The sequence below is a fragment of the Varroa destructor genome, unplaced genomic scaffold (genome assembly GCF_002443255.2).
Source record: "Varroa destructor unplaced genomic scaffold, Vdes_3.0 BEIS01000003.1, whole genome shotgun sequence".
NCBI lineage: Eukaryota > Metazoa > Arthropoda > Arachnida > Mesostigmata > Varroidae > Varroa > Varroa destructor.
In genome coordinates this window covers 27,982,492-28,007,322 of record NW_019211456.1, presented here as the reverse complement: position 1 = coordinate 28,007,322, position 24,831 = coordinate 27,982,492, and the positions used below count along the sequence as shown (strand labels likewise).

Below are 24,831 nucleotides of genomic sequence, written 5' to 3'. Positions count from 1 at the left end.
AATGTTTAATCCAAACCTTTGCAGCAAGCAGTTTTCTGGTACCTCTAGAACTAACCTATATAAGCAACTGAAATATAATGGATATCGCAGTCCTTTTTTAATAGGTAGCTCGGAATTGTGTACTAAGATCCCAATCTGGATTTTTGAAGCAATACCCAACATCGATACCGATCTCTGTCATAGAAGAAAGAACTGACTATCGGTTATGGAAAAATCTTTATTCTTACAAATATAGTAACGGTAGCAACGATTCGTATACAATACGTTCATAAACAATTCATACTTCACGATTCATCTCTGCATGCTTCTGTTCACAATCATAATCTCAGAACTGAGCTTTTATCAATTCGTTCATTTTATTAACAAATGTATCAAACTCGGCAGCAGTAAGTAAAGTCTGAATGTTCAGTATGGTTTTCATGTTCTAACTGTACAAGATGAGTGTTTCTATGTACAGTTTTCTCGTCAGATGTGGCTCAGCCGCTAAAAATAGCCACATTCTTTGGAGACATTTTTGAGACTATTCCATTATAGATATATTTTTAACCTTAGTGTCCAGTATCAGCAAATGGCAATTAAGTAATTCTCATTTTTAAGTGAAGTGTCTACTTGCTTTAATTAAGGTGACCTTTGCTTTTATTTTTACCTATACATCGAGGCAAACTACTCGCGCCCAACTTCAGTGCATATGCTTAACGGCAATATCGAACTCACAGCTCGACACTTCAACAACACAAAGAATCTCATTTTTTTTAAACATATTCTCCCCTATTGTCTGTGGATAAATCTGTCTGGGTCTCTGCTTTCTGTGACAAATATTGGCGTACCTCCTGCCTACGTGCATGCTGTTTTGCGCATGCTCACGCCGTTTGCTGGTACCCAGCTCAAAACCGTGAAGGTCCCGTATGAATACACTGAATCATCCCATTGTATCCTCTACATCATTATTTTCTATCGTTGTCAGCTCTATATACATAGTAAACCCACGTAAAAATAACTAGTAGGCCTAAGGCAGTGGCCTGCTCTGAATGGACACCATGCGCGAACAACAAACGCAACTCATCGTACCTCAACATGTTGCTTTGATTTCAACAAAGTTCTGATGTTTAAACAAACGTGCCCAACATTACAGAGTAGATTATTATGTTGTGCATATACTACCTACGAGCTACGTAAATTCAAGCGCTTTTTCAGTGCTAGCTTAGTCGCATTATCCATGCTATCCGTTAAAAATAATCGAAAATATCGCCATACATGCTTTTGGCCAAGAACCAGTTGTTTGTGTCTCACTGGCGCTCTGAGCGTCGTCTGCTCCGCACTAGCAACACATCGCGATCGAGTAGCTGTACCGAACCCTGCCACTGTGTTTACCATTCCGAAACACGCTCGTAGCTGCTGTGTAGCTTTCTCCGATTGATACTGTATTCGCGCTGTATTAGCTTTGCCTAGATCTGGCGCCACCCGTTGTTGCTTCGTCTTCGAGATACGACTCTGCGTGACATTTGAGACTGCCATAATTGTTGTTGAACTGGCATTCAGCTTAGCTCGGGCTCAACTTTACGGTGGTCGGCGCCGACGATCACTTAATGGTTACTAATTGCCATGTTAGAATGGCTATTGTGAACTGCGAAAGTCAAGCGGAACAGGGACGCCAATCATAGCAAATGCTCTATGACTTAACTGTCGATTGTGTTCATAGATCGCTGTATAAATGTACATGTTTGTATAAATGTTCAGCAATTAGGACTCGATGTTTCTTACTCTTGGTGTCCTGTCTTCATGTCAGTATTAGACGGTATCGAGGTGTGAAGTGTTCAATGTTGTGTTTCGTAACTTCGTTGTTTCCTTGAGTTTCGCCAAATGACGTTTTGTGACTAACAATGACTATCCTCGCGAGCCGACTGTGTGCGCGGTGCTCAAACGCTTATGTAAGTGCTGCATAGAATTGAGCACCGAGCTAACAACCCGTTTTGTCTCCAGAGACGCCGTCAATCGCCGCGCAAAACGGCAGTTATTTCCTTCCAGTTGTTGTGAATGCGTGAGTTCTCCTCACGTTAAAGGGTCGAACTTGGGACTTTTAGAAACGACAGTGGAACTTCCTTGACACCATAGCGTAACCTAATGAGCTTCAGTCTTACAGCATATGATGCTTCCAGTACATAAGGCGAACATTAAAGATTCACTGTATTCTGGGCCTCGGCTGCACAATACGACAACTATCTTTTGTTAATATTCTATTTCGCTTGTTGCGCCTTTGTAGTGACTGTGATTGTTGTCTTAGCACTTATCCGTAGACGTGTAATGGCTGGCTGAGTGACTTACCGATTGGCTGCCTGTTTCACGTAGTGATGAACTGTACCATAAAAATCTGATCGTAATGTGTCTGCTGTGTCATCATGTCACACGATTGTACGATTGCGTTCGATCACTTCATTCTTCGTTACGTCTCTGGTTCAGCGGAGTAGTATCAGCGTTCGTTTGTTCGTTGTACCAATAATTTATAGTTATCGTTGCCGATGTCACCAGTGAAGCGCCTCCTATGTTAGATATCATTGCTGCCGATAAATGTTAAAGCTCTAATTTGTTAGCATAGAGTGATTTTCTGCTGTTAGTATCATGAAGTGCTCTCATTTGCGTGTCCCATCATCTTGTATAGAATCGTTACTTCAACTGTGCTCATTTCTCCAGTCGGCGTAGAAACGTGGCGTACGTCAGTCTCGATAACGATGGCAGAGCGGCAAAAGGTTTTTATTGTTCCCAATTTAAGCGACACTATCTAACTTGTAAATTATTCCATAGTTAAGAACTTAGACCATAGCTGGCTTGCGTTCCAGTTCGCTTGTTAACTGTTCATTCGCTAACCACGTGATCACAATTGTAACAGTATTAATAGTAAGAGTAGAACTTATCGGCTGAAGTTGCTTGTACACTGCGAATAGGGAACTCCATCACGTGTAATCATTAAGTTAGAGTTACATTCGCACTGTACTTTACATTGGCATTGTGCATAGTTTAATGAAATAAGTGGACCTTGAAGGGCTAGCTAGTTAGATAACCGCATTGGTTTGATTGGGATCTATCAGCAATTAAATTTCTGGACTTTAAACAGCCTGACCCGGGTGGCTCGATGTGCTGAGACTAATACAATATGAGCCTGTGTGTGATGTATGGTGGCAAACAACCTCATATTTTTTTCATATATTGCATAATATGTATTCGAAATGAAATTATATGAAAAGTTATGTAATAGATATATGTAAATATCATAGTGACAGCTATCGATATTGTGCTTCTGTTATATCAAGTCATACCGGGTGGAGTAGGCGGCGGAGTCAAGGACATGGAATTAGGAATTTTTTAGAATAAACTGTCATACATTTTTATTATTAATTAAATTATCATACATTATATCTTTATTGTACGGCGATTCTTTATAATTAGTTACAGCTAACATTAAGCTTTCCTACATGGCTGACGCTGGTACAATTTGTCAATCTCACTTTTCCACGAGAATTAATTGTTCCTCACCAACTGTCAATCTTTATGTTATAGAATAAACTTATGGTACATATGAACATCCAAATAGCATCCAATATAATTACCATTTTCTAGTTAAATAATAGGCGTTTTAGTCGGTAACGTTATTCATTAACAAACTCTGAGTGACAAGTCACATTTTATCAAAAATGGATCAGCGATTTCGAGCATACTCACAACGATACATTGGGCAATGGCCTGAACTCGATCCTGAAAGGGAGACCTCTTCAAGCTAATTATTAATAGGTTATTATATTATATTACTAAGAATATATAAATTCACCTGCCACGTATTATTGGCATGGCTTGAAACAACAGCGGTTGGCTTTCTCAGGTACTGCACTAGCCGTCGATTAGATACGGTTAAATACTATTTCTCTCTGAAAATGATGGCAGTAAGAAATAGAAAAATTTGGGGTTAAGGTAAGTCATGGTGAGTTAATTATTTATTTTTAATGATCTTCGTTATAACTTTATAAATGTACCTGTTCGTATTTATGTTAACCCAAAATAACGTACAAGAAAGCAAGAATTGTCTATCAATTGACTGCGTTGGATTTGAGTTACCGAATTATGAACGTTGTCAGACGCGGACAAAAGTACTCATCAAAAGATCATTTATAAATGGCCCTGAAATTCTGTAATAAAAGTCTGCAGTTTGTTCCTATCTTTAATGGAATGTCGTGACGTGTGGTTTGTTTTTCTATCCTTTTTTAGCGTAAACCCACTGGAATGGATGGTAGAACAATGCTGATAATGCATAACGCGGCAGCACGCTTATACCTACACTTCTTACCATGTCCATATTACTTAGTATAAATGTGTTGCATGTGACTTCCACATTTGCGAGATCTTATTTTAACTTGTATTATTTGTATAAATTCCCATTTTGACAAGTCATGCTTGCAGACTTTTCCCACACAGAAGATGACGTACGGCAAAATACAGCCTTAAGCCAATAATCAGTGTACATTTTCTGCGTCTAGATGAAACTTATTCTCCTTGGTAATTTGGTGGTAGAATTTTCATAAGCAGGTATCTTTCAGCAGTGATGTTAAAAACTATGTAAAAAAATGTAAAAAAAATGTTATTGTAACTGATCAATTGCATCTAATATCCTGGTATTTTCTTCATAAGAGTAGAAGATCTCAGAAAGTCATAAATCTCGTACCGATACGTTCCTCTCAAAAATACGGGGTACTGATAACTAAGCATTTACAACAACACTTCGAATAGGTATAAAAGGTTTACAAAGGTGCCTAACGCGCCCGGCGGGCCTAACGGCCACCAGCTAGGAGTAACGCTTACCCCGAGGCCTCTTGTATAGTGATGGCCCCGTGACGAGTGGAAACGACCCAACGATAAGGGGCTGATAATGCGCCAAGGACGAGCAGTTAGTTCGTATTTGGAAACGGCTGTTATTGTGTCGATCCTGTTTCGAGTCTGCTAATATTTGCTTTGTTATCATTTTTACTTTTATAAAACAGGACCTCTGCCTTACTGTTGCCGTGCCTGTGAATCAGTAAGTTTTTCGACGTGGCATTTAGTATTGTTGACCGCAAAAGTAACTAAGTTTTTAGTGAGAAATTATTTGCGTTGGAAATAATTTCTTTTGTTGTACGTAAGTTAGGCCAAGAATCCGGTGAAGCAAATGCTTAACAAAGGCTTAACAGATGTAATCATTTATTCAAGTTCTGCACATGAACACATTTCTATGGGTCAAGGCTGGTATGTTCCCATGAAAGCCTTAGCGAGCAAGTAAAGACCGATTCGTACAAAACCGGCGCAAATGCAATGCAAAGTGATATGTGTCTTGATTTGGCCATTATTTTGCTGTTTCTGTATGGACTCTGCTTTAAACAGTGAAGAAATGAACCATTTGTTAAGAATTGGTATTTTGTTGGTACATTAAAGTACCGCGGATTGGCGCGAATCAAAGTGTTGTCAAATGTAAGTGAATGCAAACATCTTAATTAGGCTGACTCTTCAGATTGAGAGTAATCAAGCAAATTGCGGTTCAGATGCTTATTCAGAATGGTAAAGGCTCGTATGGTCAGTTTCACTAACCGTACTATTATTAGATCATCACCTGAAAAAAATAACAAGCAACAATAGTACAAGCAACGCCACTGGCTAGTACGTGCTCTGTCCACGTATTCTGCGTAAAGATTTTAGCACCGTAGGTCACATCCGCAGTCTCTAGATTGTACCGCTCGTTGGCATGTTATGCGTAGTTAGTGTATACGATACCGACAAGCTGTTCTTTATTTATTAGTAGAAATCGCTTTTATGTTATATATATATATATATAAATATATATATATATATATATAGGAAACAGTTTGTATTATCGAATATAAACGCTTGATAGTAACCTCATGCGTGAATTGTACGGTTTTTCAGAGTTTGTGTGACTACGACTATACGATGTCGGGATTAGATGGAGTGGCTCAACCGCTCCTCACAGATATGTACCAGCTATCAATGGCGTATGCTTACTGGTGCTCAGGAAAACACAGCAAACCGGCTGTATTTGAACTGTTTTTCCGCAGTAATCCATTTCAGGGCGAATTCACTGTCTTTGCAGGATTAGCAGATTGTGTGGAGTTTCTTAAAAAGTTCCGCTACTCCGTTTCCGATCTGGACTATCTTCGAAAAGAGATGCCCACAGTGAAAAATGAGTTCTTCGATTATCTTGCTCAGTTGACAGCAAAGGACGTGAAGTTGTATTCCGTGCAGGAAGGCAGCGTCGTTTTTCCTCGGATACCTCTTCTAAGAATTGAGGGACCGTTAGCGCTGGTACAGCTTCTTGAGACTACCCTCCTAAATCTGGTCAACTATGCATCACTTGTAGCTACAAACGCTGCAAGGTTTCGTCTTGCAGCTGGTTCAAAGACGCGACTACTCGAGTTCGGTCTACGGCGAGCCCAAGGCCCGAACGGTGGTTTGTCTGCTTCAAAGTACGCCTATGTTGGCGGCTTTGATGGTACTTCAAATGTGATGGCAGGGAAGCTTTTCAAAATACCCGTTCGAGGTACTCATGCCCACGCATTTGTTATGAGCTTCAATCTCGAAGATGAAATTGAAAATCCTACACTGCCGCATGCCATTACTGGCGAACAGAAAAACCTACTTGAGTTGAGTTTGAATTGGCGAAAAGAACTGTGCGAATCACAAATTTTTCAGTTATCGCAGTCGAACGATGCCGAACTTTATGCGTTCATTTCGTACGCACTAGCATTTCCTAAAAGCTTTTTGGGTCTTGTCGACACCTATGATGTCGTTCGATCTGGGTTGATCAACTTCTGTTCAGTTGCCTTGGCATTAGATGAAATGGGTTATCGAGCAGTCGGCATTCGGCTCGACTCCGGTGATTTGGCCTATTTATCCCGTGAAGCACACATGATATTTCAGAAGATCTCAGAGCGGTATGATCGGCCGTACTTCGTCGATCTGACAATTGTTGCAAGTAATGATATAAACGAAGAAACGATTATCTCACTTAACGAACAAGGTCATAACATCAACTGTTTCGGGATCGGAACGCATCTAGTGACGTGTCAGAAGCAGCCGGCGCTTGGCTGTGTGTATAAGTTGGTTGAAATAGATGCGCAGCCGTGCATCAAGTTGAGCAACGACCTGCAAAAGGTTACCATACCAGGTCGAAAAAAAGCTTTCAGACTCTATGGTCGGGACGGACACCCTCTTTTAGATCTACTGCAACTGATCGATGAAGATGCACCAATGCCCGGAGAGAAGGTAAGTTTAGATCCTGCTAGCACTATGTATGCATGTTTTAATTAAAAGTTCGGTTAACTGACCGAGGTTGACCCAACGTCCAGGTTACATTAAAAAAAGTAAATAACGACATCGTAAATGAATTTTCTCTCAGTTACAGAATTATGCGAGTCGCCTCTTATGTAACTGAGGCATGCACGTTAGCCGAATGAATGAACCCTTTTACGATCTAGCCTTTGTTTAAATTCGGTACAAAAGAAGTTGCTTGTTTACAATTTTGCATATTCGAATCAGTGTCCTGAGTGCCAATGCATGCATATCACACGGCATCTGTTGCCATGGGAAGAGATAGCGTGATTTATTCTGTTATTTTGATGTTATCAATGCTAATTGTTACGTTTTTTGCTTGGTCAGCATTTTGATACCCTCTATTTATAGTATAGTCAACTTAGCCTTAAAACGGTACAAAGCGTTTTTTTTTTAACTTTTCAGAACTTTTACAGATCTTGTAAATTGTAATTTTGGCCAAAGACATTTTCTTTCTTATAATAGACTCTTTAAAAAGATTTCGACATTGTGGTTTAATTAACAGTACATCGGAACAGTTTGTGATAGAAAGTTAATACAAACTACTATAGAACTCCTTTCCATGTCCGCCAGTCAAATCGTTGAGTGGTCCACTATATTTACAAGGGTTGTCAAGCGGATCAATATTTGTTACGGGTAGTTCCTCGTTTAATTCCGAGAGCCCGGGAGGTTTAAAATACTAATGATTGAAGGCTGCATACATTAGTCTGCTCATTTGAGGAAGCCGAAGCTACGTCGATTTAAATGGGTAACAAAATGCAAATAACTGTAGCAGCTCGTTCCAGCATAATCTTAATATCGTCGCAGTTGTTTATACTGTTCTCAGAGTACTGCGTAAATTGTAGTTTCTGTTATTTTAAACAAAGATAACTCTATGAATATTCTGTTCAGATTTCACTACCAAGCATCTCGGAATCACTCGTGTTTCATAGCGCATATATGTAGCGTTTTCGTGCAGCTCTTTCAGGCCATCTAGGATCATCCAGTTTACCAAATGATGCGATCAGAAGCACGTAATTGAGACAGCAATGAATCAGGATGTACGTGATAAACGGCTAAAGCTCCATATGGAAAGCGAACAATCGATTTTCACTTATATTTTTGTGATTTTTTCTTTTAGTCAGCATGAATTTGTAAGAAACTCACTTGAACTATTATTGCCACGCAGGTATTGTGCCGTCACCCATTCATCTCGACAAAACGGGCATTCGTATGCCCTCACAAGGTAGAATCACTCTATCAATTGTATTGGTCCGACGGTGCAGAACAGAGTCCCCTACCGGAGCTGGAAATCGTTCGCCAACGGGTGATGTCGCAGATGCATTCGCTACGCGCTGACATCAAGCGCACACTTAATCCCACACCTTATAAAGTGTCTGTTACGGAGAAGCTCTATACGTTTATGCATGAACTCTGGTTGAAGAACGCGCCTATTGGCGAGCTATCGTAATTTGACGAAGGGCAAGGTCGTGGATGACGGCGGACACCGTAACCAAAATTAGTTGACACACAAAAAATTGTCAGGTATTTGAAGCGACTCACTGACGCATCAATACAGAATTATAGTCTCTCATATATTAGGTAGATGTTTTCCTTTTGCCAAGGTACATTTACATTTCAACTAGAGCTGCTTGTTGAGCATTAATATTTTTGGGAATATTCTAATGGCTTCTAGTAACTACGATGATAGCTAAATAGACTAAATAGGCATTCAGCTCTTAGTTAGGGTCGACTGCCGAATGAAGTATTGTGATGGCGTGTAAGATCGAAGAAAGGATGGCGTGTGGCCAAACTAAACGTTATCTAGGACGTAGGATATTAGCTATGCTTTGTTTTGCACTGCTTAGGACATAGACTGCATTGGGTACGCAATCGCTGAAGATCGCCTTAAACTCTCTGTATAACCATTACTACATCCTCGTTTTTAGATTGAACAAAATGATGACTACAGAAAAAACCGTCTCTTTCGTGATCTTATATTATTAACTAGCCGGCATTAACCATCCTGTACATTCACTGCGGGCTTTGAAGAGGAAACGACTGCAGTGCTAACATGTTTGGAAGTCTACCCTCAATATGGACCTAGCCTTACTTTCCACATCCATCATTCCCTCGAAATCACTGCCACATTCGTTTTAAACGAAACATTAAAAGGAAATTTAGGGCAGGCGGCTTGATCGATTGTAAGCAATAACTAATCCATAGAAAATAAGGAGCATCCCTGAGCTTGAGAGCATGTCCATAAGAGAGTACATACGAGCACGCAAGTATTTGAGATGACATAGGAACGACACAACAAATTTAAGTGGATTGTAGAAAGAAAACACCGTATAAATGCCTAGCATCGCGCTTGTTATCGTTTTTTTTTCCAATATTTTTGTGGGTAGAACGACGTTAGCGAATTATTTCTTAACGTTGACCTCTGTGCATATAAATGAACGAAAAAACAAAATATTTCGAAAGCCTACGTCGAACTATATTGTATGGTATTATAGCTTTAAACGAATGTGTTACATTCACAGAATTATTGCATTTGTCTTCGTTTTGGGGTAGCCCGCATCAGTAAGGTGCGACGTATTTTAATAAGGAATATGAACAAAACAAGCCGTTTGCGTAGTATAGTAAATACCCCGTTTCGTCTGTCAAGCGTTTATGCGCTTGGACGGACGAGACTACATAGATTATATCTAATTTATCAAAAATATCTTGTTGGATAAGAAGAGACATCGTTGATGGGATCATTCTTAATCAAAGTGTAATTTATTTATTGTGAAGATGAAATAATGTATCTATGCTGGTATTTACATTTATTTTTATCGAAAGTGTTTAGGTTTGAGTACATACTGTTTAGTAAAAAGTGAATGGTATAGAGACAAATAAAAAAAAATGCATCTGTTATGACCCACATCAAGGTTGTGTCTCTTCCATGTCACATAATTTTTAAATAATGCGGAAGTTTAGCAGCTAGTCATATTATCGTGCTGAACGTTAAAGTGCCATAACACGTAAGCATTGCAAACACAATATTCTGATTCTATATTTTGATTGATAGCTAGCATACTGGTTGTGCGTTATAAATTGTTAAGATTTTCAGCCATAGAAATCTGTTATAATATCTAACGTTTCCTTACTTATTATAAAACTTATTATAAAAAAAAACTCGTTATTTTGAGTTTTTGAAACCTCTGCTCCCTACCGTTCGCCATGGCCGGCAGATTTCTTAAAAATTACCCAATTATGGCACTGGCCATAAGGCCTGGTTCGTGCTGTTTTCGGACATTGGTCGGAGCCCAAATGCGCCTTAGCGTAAATCGGTCATATACATCACAAATACTGCAAAAATTTTTAGAGTACAAAGGAAGTTTGATGTGTTAATCTAAAAATAATTGCTTCAATATATGAATGAAGTGTGCATCACAGCGTTGTGACTAATTCATCATACGACACCGAGATCGTGTTAGCAAATATTTTTCTTTAAAGTAACTTTTTTTTCGCTTGATTTGCCTTCGCACTTCTGCAAGCGTATTCTGTCCATGAATATTTTGATAGCAAACAGACTGAACCAATTTCAGAGTACCATCGTGTGTTCTAGTAATACGCCTTCAAATTCTGCTATAATGTAACAGCATATATATATTTCGAAAAAAATACCCAGACATAGACTAGTTGTTTTTAGTTGCTTGGCAATATTTGTATTACGGGGTATTTTATTTGCGTAGTTCGCTCTCTGTAATCTCGACAAGCCGAAGGTGACTAAAATTTCACCATCCAAGATTCATATATATCGATGCTAAATACAGGTCCAAATAAAACTATAAAGAAATTTCGACGAAGGTGAATTTAAGAGGAAATTTCTAAAAGGAAATCCATGCTCAACCCTGTAGAAATATGTTTGCTTCGGGATGTCCATTTAGTATTCGCGTCCGATTACTTTTTTACTGCTATGGTACAGTAATCTAAAAAGGACATTGTTAGTTCTGTATAAGAAATGTCCAAATTAGATAATTTTTCTCACCCTAGTTCAGGCAAAGCTGGATATTTCATGATAAACGCTTTCACCCGTTTCCAATTAATACTAGTATATGTAAAGGGCGGAACAGAACTAGGCTGACTGTAGGGAAAGATATAAGTCTGGAAATTGGACGAAGTAAATCTATTAGTAGGAAAGGCGCTAGATTATCAGTTCGGACGGATACTACTTCACCTGTTGTTCCCTTGCCATTTTCACAACTACAAGCATTTTCTCAGTTGTATACCGCCGTTTTCTCCCATTGCAAGCCTGGTTTTGCATCCTTCTGAGAACGCAAATCCCTATGCAATTGTTACTTTACCTTAGGTTTGTCACGAAAAAGGTAGGCATTTTTTAACGTTCCAGGGGACGGCTCTGTGGGCTTTATTATGCTCTGGTCGTGGTATTTGATGAGGTTCTTTCTACCTCTCGAGTATCTTAAAGGTCTTAGTTTTCCATCTTTTGAAAGACTAGAACTTTCTAGTTATTTTTCCTACGGTCTAATGCGACATGAATTGTACGCAGGGCTTACACAGCTCTGTGACAAATCCAAAATCAGATGTTTTTCTAGGTTTTTTCGTTTATCGATAACGCATGAACCTGACGGCGATGTAATGTCCCGTGTTGTACACTATTGACAATTACTAGAGAAATACAAATACTTATTTATACTGTAACTAGTATAAACAACTTACTAATCTTACTTCACTAAAACTTAACTGAAAATCACATTTCAATAGCTGACTGCATAACTAGTTAACTTAAGCGATGTTCCACAAAGTGCTTTTGTTGTAAAGGGCTCATCGAGGCTGTTTTAACGGGTAAGGCTGTTCCTGGCCTCTTGCTCAAAATCTTCTACAGGAACCATTGCTAATCGCATACAAATCAAGTTTAGTCTATTATTCTACACAGCAAATTTTCTATGGAAAACTAAATCTAAAATTTTTGCTCGTTATAAATATTAAAGACATGACACCCAAGAAGAGCCATCCTCGAGAACCTATTTTATAATGTTCTGCTGACTTTCATGTATCCAACGACCGTTAAATTTTTAAACGACTTGGGAATTATATTACGACACGTAAGGTTGAGACGGGCTGTGTGCTCAGACTTTACCAAGTATAGGATCGGAAACACTGAACGTGTTTTTGAAAAAAGCACTGAATCCGAAATATTGAAATACCAGAGTAGAAGACCATTTTATAAGGCGGCAGCTTCATAACTTATTCGTTAATACCTAATTGCATTCGCTAAGCGGTAGAAACAAAAGACTTAGCGCAGGCGGTCGGCTCCATATTCCTCGTCCTCCTTTCATTGCTGGTAACTGATGAATAGTTTCAAATATCGTTAATAATTTGACAGTGTAATTTGAGGGCAACTTTCTCGTTCCAGCAAAACAAGTTCTGTCTGACAATAATGCACAGTTTAGTGTGTCGATTTGTACAAGCGTGATTTAGTTATAACACGATGCATATCTATCTATTGTAGAAAAGAGAGCGACAGACATACTGAAAACCTTCATAAAAGTGTCATAGGACTAGTATTTGGCCATAGGTTGACCCAGATTCAAGCTTTTTTAAGTTTCATGGAAATCCTCATATATTTACAAGTTACTATATTCCAATTACGTAAGGTACACGGCGTAAACATGCATAAATTCCTAAAAATGATAATGCTATCATACAGAGTGCGAAATTAACAATTTAATTGTTTGATTTCTCACTTCACTTGGCGTTTTAACTGTGATTCTTACGAAAAAGTAAATTGCAAAGCTAAAATAAGAGCCTGATGTTTTGCTAGATCAGCACTCTCCTAATGATATTGTAGGTGACTCGCCTTACTGATAATTAATGCCAATCCACCTCAAGGGAAACTTTTATAATTGAACCCACTTGAGAATACAACTAGCAACTACATAATCTACGAGACTTGATTTTTGTTTGACTTGTCCAAAGGCCCACCATTTATGTAAGTGCGTACAGGTTGAACAGGTAAGTGCGTACTACATTTTGAGGATTGCGCCATTCAGTCTTATAGAATAGTAAACCAAGGACATTTGTTCGACTGCAATGTTTCTATCAGGATTAAACTTCATACGATGTTGCTAGTAAATGACTAACGTGAAGTCAGTATGCAGTCTTCACAAGTTTCTCTATGAATAGTCGTTGGTAGCAAAATTTAGGCTCAGTACGCTGGGACTAACTGGGACAATACTTACAGCACGCATCCAACGGGCGCGGCAATCATCAAGGTACCATTACGAAATGTCTGAGTGAGGATATTACGCCGTGTAATTAGAAACATTCATTTATTAATTAGCTGTTACTATACGCCATGACGTCTCGAATATGGCTTTTAAATAGGTCTGTTCACCAAAAGATCAAATTTATTTCCTATGGCAGCACTTCAGAAACAACCTCAAATGAGTCTTCAATGAAGGCTTATAAATGTGACAGTTTTTGACGCTATACGTGAATTTAATTTTAGCGTTATGCGCCAACACTTAGTATAACTGAACACTTCGAGGATGCTGCTGAATTTTATTAATATAGGATGCGCAATACTACACTGAAAGACGTGTCGAAGAAACTTTCTGAGTGTTCCACTAACATCTAACATTCTATAACTTTTAATTAGATTGTCGAGCAATCTGTACATCGGAAGTAAAATAAAACAAGTGAATTAATTTAGAAACTTGTTACTCTCAAACCTTATTAAATATCTATGCCATACATCGTCGTGGCTTTTGAAAATGCATATTAAATAGTGCTAGTTTTTAATAATAGTAATTAAAGGGTACAACTAAAGATGAGCTGATTTTCGATTACTTGTTCAAGGATACGTCTAGCAGTTGACATTTTAGCGAAACACGATCGTACCGCATTTCCTAGGTTTTTAGGAGGCATGTGTGCTATATCTGATATAGACCATATGGGACCGTAACTTCAACAATGTGAAAATGAGTAAGATTACATTTGTTGAATGTTTGCCTTATATCACGCGTGTATACATGGCCAATAATAACCAACATAGTTCTGTAAATCACACTAGATCCACGTAAACGGTACAGCGTCCTGTTAAGATATTCTAGAAAGTTCATTAACTGATGAGCTGAATGCGGTCAAGCAAATACTCATAACCTTAACACTTTAAGACGTACTAATGACACCACGGTTTTCCAGTATTCGTAGGCAATAAGGCCTAACATGTTAATACTCTCAATATCTGAAAATGTAAAAACTTCAAGTTACATATCTCTTTTCAGTAAGCAAACACGGGCTGCACTAGAACAGAGCGGCCCGGTACCTTATTCATATTTGCCTTACGTTACCTGAAGCCTTACAACGTTAATTAACGCAATTGTGTATTTTGAAGCCTTCCTATATTTATGTAAAAACAAATCAGGGCTTGCTACGCATACTATCTGTTGTCTGCTCGTAACTTCAGGACTTCGCGAATAAGGGCTTAAGACACAATGAAAGTTAGATGGTTTCATTTCGTGATAAATTTACAAAAATCTGCTCCACAAATTCCAGTTCATTAACCGGAAGTACGAATTGTTGATGAATTATACGCTAACTTAAGAAATTGAATACGTTATTTAGTAGCTTCTTATTGTGGTATTATGTAGAATCATCGTTATTCTACTAATTGATTCTCATACTTGTTCGTCGGGCCGCTGCACGCAGACATAATATGGGATATAAATACTCCGACAGAAAAAACATGTCAAAGCGTGGAAGCTGAAACGAGAACAAGGGACCTTTCACCTTTTATTTAAAAACCTATCCGCTACATTAGTTTAATCTCCTAAGATTAATGGATCATCCAGTCGAGTAATATGCCTCACATGCTTTTTTTTGAAGCTCTGGATGCCATAGAGCACAAAGAAGAATCCTAAAACGGCAAAGATCCACTGTGTATGGTCGTATACAAAAAAGTTCTGCACATGATAATTTCCCGCGGCGTGTGCAGCTTGCTGCTGCTAACTAGCTTAACAGTACTCTAGCAATAGAAAAAAAGTTCCATATGCGTTATATACAGGCTAATTGCTTATTTGGTTATTCATTATATCTGGCGGATGATGAGGTTTACGAGAATTACAAGATAATAATTATATACCGATAATAATAATAGCGAGACCAGTTGGGTCGCTACCATTTTCGATATCTGCGTTTTTTTTTTTGCTGTATGAAAAAAGGGTCTCAGTTATTTATGCCTTACTTACAATCTGAGTATAACAGTAAAAAGAGGCTTAAATTAGTCGAAATATCAACTGTAGAAAAAAAAAACTATGGGAAAATGGTTTACATTAGGCTAGCATTATATGTTGCATAGTCAATAAATTTTAAAATGTTTTCACATTTTTTATGCGCCTTTTGTTGCTTCGTCAAGTTTTCACAATGGTAGGAGACCTTGAAGGTACAAAAGACCTTTTTCGCATTGTTTGTGCCACCGGAAACGGACCTGCGGAAACACAATAGGGTCAAAGGGAGAAACATTTGATGCTGCGATTTATGCCCATCTGCGAATGTCAAAGGTAGAAGGTGATCACTGAGATGTACCTAAAAGTTCTGAAGATATATTGCACAACATGTCGTACCGAATGCACTGAATTTAAGGTTATTGATACGAGGTGACGTTTGCTCAAATGAACGACATCTTAAACAGTTTTCAATTATTTTTAACGTATTCCGGATCCACTTCCACAGTTTAAACACCACATTAATCAATTTGTTGGCCATGAGTAACAGCTAGAGTTCGAAAGTTATTTCAAAAATTTGCCCAAGCCTATTTAACTATGCCCTGCAAGTGGAAGCGTACATTAATTCAGGTTTGCCAGGGCCGTTTCAAAAGGCACAATATAGAAAAAATCAATTTTTTGGACCGCGTATACGAAAAATAGACGTCATATAGCTACAATATAATATCTTATCTACTAATGATATATTTCAATTAATCCACGTTAATTCAGTCGAAGTGTTTCCTCCAGAATATTTTATGTTTTGAGTATTTTAGAATATGAACGCTCTTTAGGCCTATTAGTCAGACATATTCAGTAAGGTTGAAAGATTTTTATGCTTTTTTTTTTTATAGCAAATTCACTTTGCTGAACTCGTGTATCGACAAAATATGCGTATGCCTGAGTCGTGTGTTTCATGGGTCCGCTTTCGAAAGCCATACACTCATAAGAATAGAAATGACATTCAGGACAAACAACGGAATGCTTTTTTTTCGAAACTAGGTGCCTATACCTGTGAGCGACATTAAACACAAGCACAGTTCCAAGTAAGCAGGATGTGCAAGCTGTAACGATCGTAACCACGACCTAATTTTTCTTGAAAGCTTCAGTTGGACACACGGATGATTTCCTAGGCTTTAGAAAGTCACTATCGATGAGCTTTTTAGCAAAGTCTTGCACTGATGTCATAGAGATGGATAAGTGTATTCGGCGTAAGGATGTAGCAACCACAACAAGAACAAATGGCCAGGAGTAACATCACATCAAGAAGTATATTCACATTCAACGAATATTCTTTAATACGTCACCGGACTGGGATCCGTGATACTCTTCTATAATGACTAGCAAGGAGAACGACATCTATTAGATGAGAATATGAAGGCCATATCACTTTATTGTTTTGTATGACCTATTTAGAGGAACATGCCTACTCTAGATCTAACCATGGGCAAACCAGTGAGTTCATCAATGGCTAGAGATAAACGCAAGGGCACATTGTAATCTTCAAGAAGTTTTGCGTCCTTTCCTTACGTAGCTGCCTAAGATAGATTATAAAGATGACGCTTTTCTCTCCTATAATCATTGCAGTTCGCAATATTACCGCACAAAGATGTTGCGTTTGTCTATGTATTGCATGGCTTCGCACGTGAGTGTGTTAACCGCAATTTTTTTTTAATACGCAAACAATACATCAAATCAGGACGAGCCAGAACATTCGTCTTTTTCTATATTTTTATGAATACTACTAAGTGACGGAGTAAAGAACTGTCGCTACTGCGTCGCATTCGTTACCGCGATCGCTGCGCGGCAACCCACAGAAAAATACCAAGATTTCAGAGAATTCCAAAGAAAGAAAGGTCGCCATAGACGTCAAGTTTTCTTTAGTTATAGAATAGGACACGATTTGACTGATATGCGCAGTATGGGGAAACAGGTATCACAGGAATCGTACGTTTTGGTTTCGTGTACAACTTTTTGATAAAGGTAACTTCGTCAGTGTCAGGCGATAAAGGAGGACGCCACTACTGTTGCGTAGTGCTCATGAAGGCTGCTAATGCTCTCTTCCATGTGAAGCAGGCTCACGTTCATTGGTCGTGCTGGTAGTGTGATAACCTCGATTACCCACCCGAGAGCGCAGAGTATACCATGGTCTTCGAAGACAGACTTTTCCGACTGAGCCCGTATAAGCTTGCTTATGGCAGCTTCACGATGAAGCCAAACTTCGCCCGCTATCAGCATATCTCGTCTTCATGTTCTAATTCTTTCGTAGGCAATACGTACGACTCTGTTTCCCTAGATGGCTCGTGATAATCCGCTTTTTAGGGCTTAAATACAATCCAGATTCGTGATGATACACGTCGATCCGATTTATTTTTGCTCTTGATTTAATAGTTCAGGGTACTGCAAGTAGATCGTAATATTGGAATGGCTTTAAGTAGCATTAAAGGGAATTTCTATCGAAAACAGTGAGGATGAGTATCACTAAAAAATTGGTTTTGATATTCGGTACGAACATTGCATTTAGGATATTTGAAATGCGATTAAAATATGTTATTGCCGCTTTGGTCCTGAACCATAGGTAAGTCTACAGGAAAGCATTGCGTCGATATCTGCTATGTAATACGCATTACAGACTCGCTGTAATTTTCAATTATTTTTTTAAAGATATGTGAGTGTTTTTTTCGTATAATTGTTTTTCCATGTTCGAACTCACAGTATAAACATACAGCTTTAGCTCACAGTGCACTGGTGGATTTTAAAATTAAAAAAATACCTTCACTAGAGAAAAGCTATATCCAATCGTTTCAACTTTCGTGCCAGGTTCCACCTTCGATGAATGCATTCGTGCCCATTTTCTAGCTATGTTGCAATCATGTGCGCATATTCAGAGCAGAGATAGGGTGCTGGTATTTTTAGGTTACGCATATTATTGCGGAAGAGTGCGCGCACTTGAAAACACGACCGAACAAAACAACGACAGGATCGACTCGAGGTTCATTTGTTACCCGTGTCCATGTCAGGACCATTGAGACCAATTAAAGTGTTAACATCGAAAGGGTGTTAGAAGAGGAAACAACTCGAACAGGAAGCCTTGATGAACTTTCGTATCCGTCACGGCATCCAATGGCTTCACGATCCGTTATACTTGAAGTTGAGCGTTTGACGTTTCTTTAATCTTTGCATCAAAACTCGTTGTGCTCTGGAGACAACAGTGCGTGCTATCCTGCATTGAACAATGAATACAACTGTTTTTCATACTATACGAAAAGAGCTAGAGACAGTTCACCGTGTTAAGCTATGTACCAGCTCAAAGAATAAAATTACGTTTACGCATAAAGACGATTGACATTAAGCTCAAATAAGTATAATAACATGAGTGTTACTTCTTTAATTACTTGTTTCTATTCACCCGTTCAAATTGAATCCAGTCAAGAAACACATTTTATTTTAAAAAAAATATTTTGTATCACGAGATCTGAGCCAACGATATCTAACTTTCTGTGGCAGAAAATTTCATCGGTGTCTTACGATAGCGACCACGTTGGCTAATTTAATCCTCTCCACAATTGATTCTTTTAACTTTTCTTTTTTTCATTACGGAGATATGGGCTAATACGTTTACGTACACCCCAGACTATTTCCTTTCAGTCCATTCGATAGAGCTCGGGTACTGGGTTTACACACCTGTCCGCCATGTAATACCATTCATTGATGGTATAGAGCAGTATAATACTAACATTAAACCGATATCCTGTTTGTTATTCCTTTTGAAAGGAAACATTATTTTATGCTCCTTGACGTAGCTGCTTCTTTCCCAAATAGCTGTGTGAACAAGAAAACTCGATGTGACCCACCTAGAAGAATCGAGTTCGAGGAGAAGTCATTGCATTTCTTATTGCCCGGATTTTTCCTCATGTGCCAAGCTTCTAACTTTGGCGACACCTGTGCTCCTAGAAAAGAATAAAGGCTGTATCACGGCAATGGTATCTACTTAGCTTACGTTATTTTAGTGCTTGTAACGATAACTGCGTCTATCTATTCATTACTGCAAGTTTGTACCTGTCTATGCACATGATGTACCTAAAGCGTTGGATTTGATCTGATTTCTTTCTGGGGTAGTAGGTGTCCGTTATGGGGGCGTAATCCGCTGCTTGTAGCTTTCCGGCTTGAGTATTTTCTAAAAGCAGTGTTTTTCCTTCCGCCGATTAGTCTAACGAACGAAGCGAGTGCTGGCTGAAGTCCCTCGGTTGCCTAGTATATCGACTATAGCGGAAAATAATCATTTAATCAAGGGAATTTTGTGGTGTACTGCTTCAAAATCATATATAATCGTAGACATATATTCAACATAGAGACATATTGAATTTCGAGACCGCCAACATGATAGTTATTATTGAGAAGATAAAAAAATCTACTAGAAAAAAGGAATATTCCGTGTCAAGCACGGTCAAAATGTGAAGTTCACCTTGCGAACATGTTATCTACATTCAGTGGTTGCTCCTCATGGTTAAGGATGAGAAAGTGTTCTGTGAAAGAGAACACGCACAACTAAATCGTTAATTAGCTTTGTATGTATTCTTCAGCTCAGCTTTTGGTTCCTTCAAATTCACGGTGATCTGATTCTTTAAATTTAGAATTGAATAACAGCATGGTCTCCGTTCTAATACTAGCCCATATGCATAAAATATTTTATGGAAGTCTAATTCATGATCCTATTTTCGTTATTGTCTATACTGTTTGCTCCGGGCAGTATACCCACTTTAGCAACAGGCATGCCCACTTGCTTGCTACATATACAAAAGCTAGCACTCAAAACATTCAACTACTATGCAGGAAACGTGCCGGCCTTTAATGAGCCTAGAATTAAAAAGCGGCGCACACATGAGATGAGCACCTCGGTTCTTGAATTTCGGGACCTCGGGATATCGTAGACTGAGCTCCGGATTGTAACTCCATTCGTTTGTCGGCCTATCTAGGACGACTGAAAGGAAGGAGGACGGATACATGCATAAGCAACAGGCACTCCTCGTTGCTTCGAAAGTCGCAGCCAATCGCAGCACTACCTGTCCACGAAGCTAACAGGGCTATTGGGGTCGACCATGGGAGATAAATACTGTAAAATGAATGAGCAAGTTAGAAGCAAGGACGAAGACAGCTGCTGCTTCGAGTGTGTGGATCAACACTACCGTCCCTGCTATCGCTACCACAGAGAGCATTCGTTAGTAGCCATCTGGAAAAGTCTATTAAAGAAACATGCAATGAGCGATATGGTCAATAGAACTTGCGTTGCTTCTGGGAATGAATAAGCCCAAAAGTGAAAAAGCCCAAGCGTTTTATCTATTGCCGGGTCTGAGTGCTAAACGTAACTCGATTTCGTTACACCGAACTGTGCAATGACAATGAAATGTAAACAAACGGTAATAATAACAATAATAGTCACAATAACAATGCTGATAATAATAAAAGTATTTCTGCTAGACTGTATATTTGTTAGCCATTTGTTTGAAACGCAAAAAAAAAGTGCAGAACGCACCTTCAGTCGCTAACATTCCGCTATTCCACTTGAATGTAAAACGAAGAGTTAAACAAGAAGCTAAAGGCATGAATTGAGCGGAAATAAGAACACATGCTCGTACAACGAAGCTATTCCCATCCTTTCCGTTGTTACTTTTTTTATAATAAGTGCGCTGTGCCTGATCGACGTGCCGTTGTTTTTCCGACCGTCTGTCCATATAAGAAAGAGTCAGTGAAGCCGGGAGGGTGAAACGAAATTGCTCTTCACAGTTTCTGTTCTGCTACACAAATAGTCAATTTCGGAAAGCTGGAAAAGATCAGACAAGAGTAATTATATTAGTCAGCTGATTGTGGAAGAATCGGGTTCCGCCTAAACGCCAATGATTTCAAAGAAATCATATTAGAGTTTATCATTATTGTTACTATCATAATTGAGATTATTCCAACGCCGCCGCACTACTTAAGCCGTGAAAAGCCTTGATTTGGCAAAATGTTTCCAGGGTGCCACGTTGACAGTACAAACAAAAGATGCGCTGGCCACGGCACCGTCTATATTTTATACCTGCAATTAACAAAATCAAGGATTTGAAGCCAGTTGTGAGATGCAGCCGTCCTCATAAGTTTATTTAACAAGATGTAAAAATGAGAGCTTCAGTGATTTTCTATTTATGAATTATATTATGTCTTACTTACTTCTCGGTTTTAGTTTCGTAGAATACATTGGTTAGTCTTGGGACATCTTACAACTTACCTTGTTCTAAACCAAGTAAGCGATAGTTCTTATTCAATTATAGCATACTACTAGACTATGTACGGCCTACATTACTTAGCACCTATTTCGCTGGAGACAAATTTTGGTGACACAATTACCAGACGGAATAGTACGGTGTAGCCATTTCAGTTCGGACTTCGGTAAGATTCGGTCATATACCGAAAGGATTGTATGATTAGATCGTTTTGGTAGGATCTAGCCGTTTGCGGGGTGACATATTTCTCTGCCTATCTAAATAATCCGTTATGTAACCAGAGCAATCGTTTAGCTTTCCCATTACAGTTGCAACTATTATTTCAATGTCAAAACTATGTTAAAATGTCTGTAATGACAAATTAATATTAAGTAAATAAGTCTTTCAAAAACAAAAGGCAGCAGCTTTTGTCGGGAATCGTAGATAAAAAATCAGGATATCCATGTTGCCTAGCCGAGTAGAGATTGATCGATTTGTTTGACATCGATGGTCGCCGCTTTCCACACTCTGTCAGTTACATCTACGTTCGGTTCAATCTTAATAACGATTTCTCTATTAAGAGTATTTCCAAATGATTTGCTAGACATGGTTTCATTCTATCATTCCTGTCGATCTTAACATGTCTTCTTTTAGAATCTCGATTTCTGGACGAGTCTAAAACAGTCCAGATAAACATAATTGCCTGGTTGATTTGATGAGCGGTTTACTTAATAACGAATAACATTAGCTCGGTTCAACTTACATTTTGATTTGCGGCCTATCAAAAACAGTAACTGCTATCAAAACCACGATACATACGTATATAAACTTTACTTGGTTGAGATTTTCACTGATTATTTAGATCCAAATATATATTGTTAACGGTATTGCTTATACAACCATATTCACTAGAAACAACTTGTTATTATATCTGTACTTTTTCTAATTTTTTTTATTTCTCGGCATGTATTAACGTACACGCACGGGTAACGTCTCCATCTGGCTAAACATTTTAGCAGCACACCTGCTTTAGATAGCAGGTCCTCTTTTTCCCCAGTGAGATATTTCTCTATATCTGTGTAGTCCTGTCTACTCAAGGGTTATAAACGTGTTCTTCTTATATATACAAGCGTTATCATTATTGGAATGGTTATTGCTTGTCACTCAAACGACTATAACAAACATAAGGTCAAAGTCTTGATTCTACTGCCCTTTGATGAATGTTGTAATAGTGGACGAATCAACACCAACCACCTTGGGTTGCAGTCTATAAGAAGATTACATTGAACAAAGCATGCTGACCCCTTATTAACCCGTTCGTTCGCCCTCTACGTGGACATATATACTGCATAAAATCGTATTTGCTATTTCCCACAAAGGCCATGTCCTTTTCCAGCTTAGCGCGACGTCTACGCCTAATATCGACAAGGCAATGGCTCAGTATACAGGGTAAGGCGAAAAAAGCCTTGGATAATAGGACTGTTTCCGCAAAGTAGCGCACTGAAAAGCTGATTCAACTGTGTAACACATTACGGAAGCGTTTTAATATCATTTTTCTTTTTCTGTAACAGTGTCGTAATGTCATAGTGTAACTATATAATTTAAACTGCGATAGCTACAACAACAACTACTCCAATGATTCGCTTGATTTTATTGATACGCTTGTATTAAATACCTGTGTACTATAAAAATAAAAAAATGGTATTGCTATCGTTTATCACATCATCACAGCTATCATTCATTGCTATCTTAGGTCGTGTATTCTTTATTGAAGGGAAAATAGGAGCATCTTATCTCTATTCGGAATTTCATCCCACAATCTTAATGGCCCGATTACCTTACTCAGACTGAAGATCTGAAGACAGATCTATAAATTTCAAACCCCGTTCCTCGAAATGGAATATTTTACCGAGTTTTGTTTGTACTTCGGTACTACATAACCTGAAAATCAATCGACAGATTATTATAAGCGAAACGTACATCAACATCATTTCAATATAGCTTCCATTAAGTTATTTCAGAAACGTCTCGAATTGAAAGACCTTCGAATTGAAAGTTGGCTTTTTAGGATTCCAAATCATTATAGATAGGTCCAGTTCGATCGAGGACCCTTAATACCATGGAGGAGGTCAACTTCCCAGACTATACTTGTTACGCAGCTCAGCCTTATTTTTGAATACGGTATGTAATAGAAATAATACGACCGTATGTAAAAGATCTGTGAGGAAAATTGTATCGTAGCAGACTCAACAATTTGTAAGAGTGGCAGTATTCCTCGAAGTATCGCGAGATATAACATACGTGTTGTGTCCTGGCCTTCATAGAGGACCTCCGGCGAATAATATCTAGGCAATTAGATATAGGTGTAGGACAAGAACCTCTCACCTGTTTCGTCCATACAGGTATTTAGAAAAGAACATTATTAGAGTTTACACATTAGGCTTTATGCAATAAACGAGCTTGCAGAAGTACGAGTATACTGGTAGCGGTCTTGCTTTTAGGTCTATTAAAGATGACAAATTTTATGTAAGTATAGTCGACCTAACCTCGTTTCAAATATTTTTTTATAAAGCCGAGAAAATGTATACGCTTATAGTTAGCATTAAGCATATACGTAAGTAGCTGGCATTTTTTGTTATATATTAAGTTTTGGGCGTCCTACTGAATAAAAATCGGAAATAAATGCTGAAATTTTCGACCCTGTTCAGAACACCCCAGCGGGAAACAAATGTTCTCAGCAGGATATTGTGTACAGCGAATTCATTTGCGGTAGTATATAGTTACGTATGGTTGTGCTAGTATAATGCAATAAGAGAAATGTCCGAATAGTACTATTATTTAGACGTACATTTTAGGGTTCATAGGGAAGGAAAATACGCAACTAAACCCATACATAAAAAGCAATTTCCCAATCTCCCGGTCAGGACGTAAATTGCTTACGTGCTTCTTACGTACTTACAAGCGTCAATAGGAGGGAA

At 38.5% G+C, this 24,831-nt stretch overlaps 1 protein-coding gene and 1 long non-coding RNA gene across 9 annotated transcripts; one reads left to right on the top strand and one right to left on the bottom strand.

Moving 5' to 3' along the window:
• The first annotated feature begins 832 nt into the window (after window positions 1-832).
• Window positions 833-23,578, top strand: Naprt (nicotinate phosphoribosyltransferase). Of its 7 annotated transcripts, none has more exons than XM_086985051.1 (4): window positions 834-1,713; window positions 2,657-2,744; window positions 5,941-7,296; window positions 8,531-10,273. In XM_086985051.1, the coding sequence occupies exons 2-4, from the start codon at window positions 2,727-2,729 to the stop codon at window positions 8,810-8,812; spliced, it is 1,656 nt and encodes a 551-aa protein (XP_086841177.1). In that variant the 5' UTR covers window positions 834-1,713; window positions 2,657-2,726; the 3' UTR covers window positions 8,813-10,273. The 7 variants fall into 7 exon arrangements, 5 of the variants coding, with proteins under 5 accessions (XP_022651736.1, XP_086841177.1, XP_086841176.1 ...); XM_086985050.1 differs by having other exon boundaries at window positions 834-1,719; XR_015324858.1 differs by lacking the exon at window positions 834-1,713 and adding an exon at window positions 20,448-23,578 and having other exon boundaries at window positions 2,689-2,744; window positions 8,531-8,886.
• Window positions 16,621-20,637, bottom strand: LOC147756765 (uncharacterized). Of its 2 annotated transcripts, XR_015324869.1 has the most exons (4): window positions 20,509-20,637; window positions 20,080-20,140; window positions 19,695-19,877; window positions 16,621-19,564 (listed from the first exon to the last, which is right to left on the bottom strand). It is a non-coding gene; the product is annotated as an uncharacterized LOC147756765 (long non-coding RNA). The 2 variants fall into 2 exon arrangements; XR_015324868.1 differs by having other exon boundaries at window positions 16,621-19,877.
• Window positions 23,579-24,831: the final 1,253 nt, after the last annotated feature.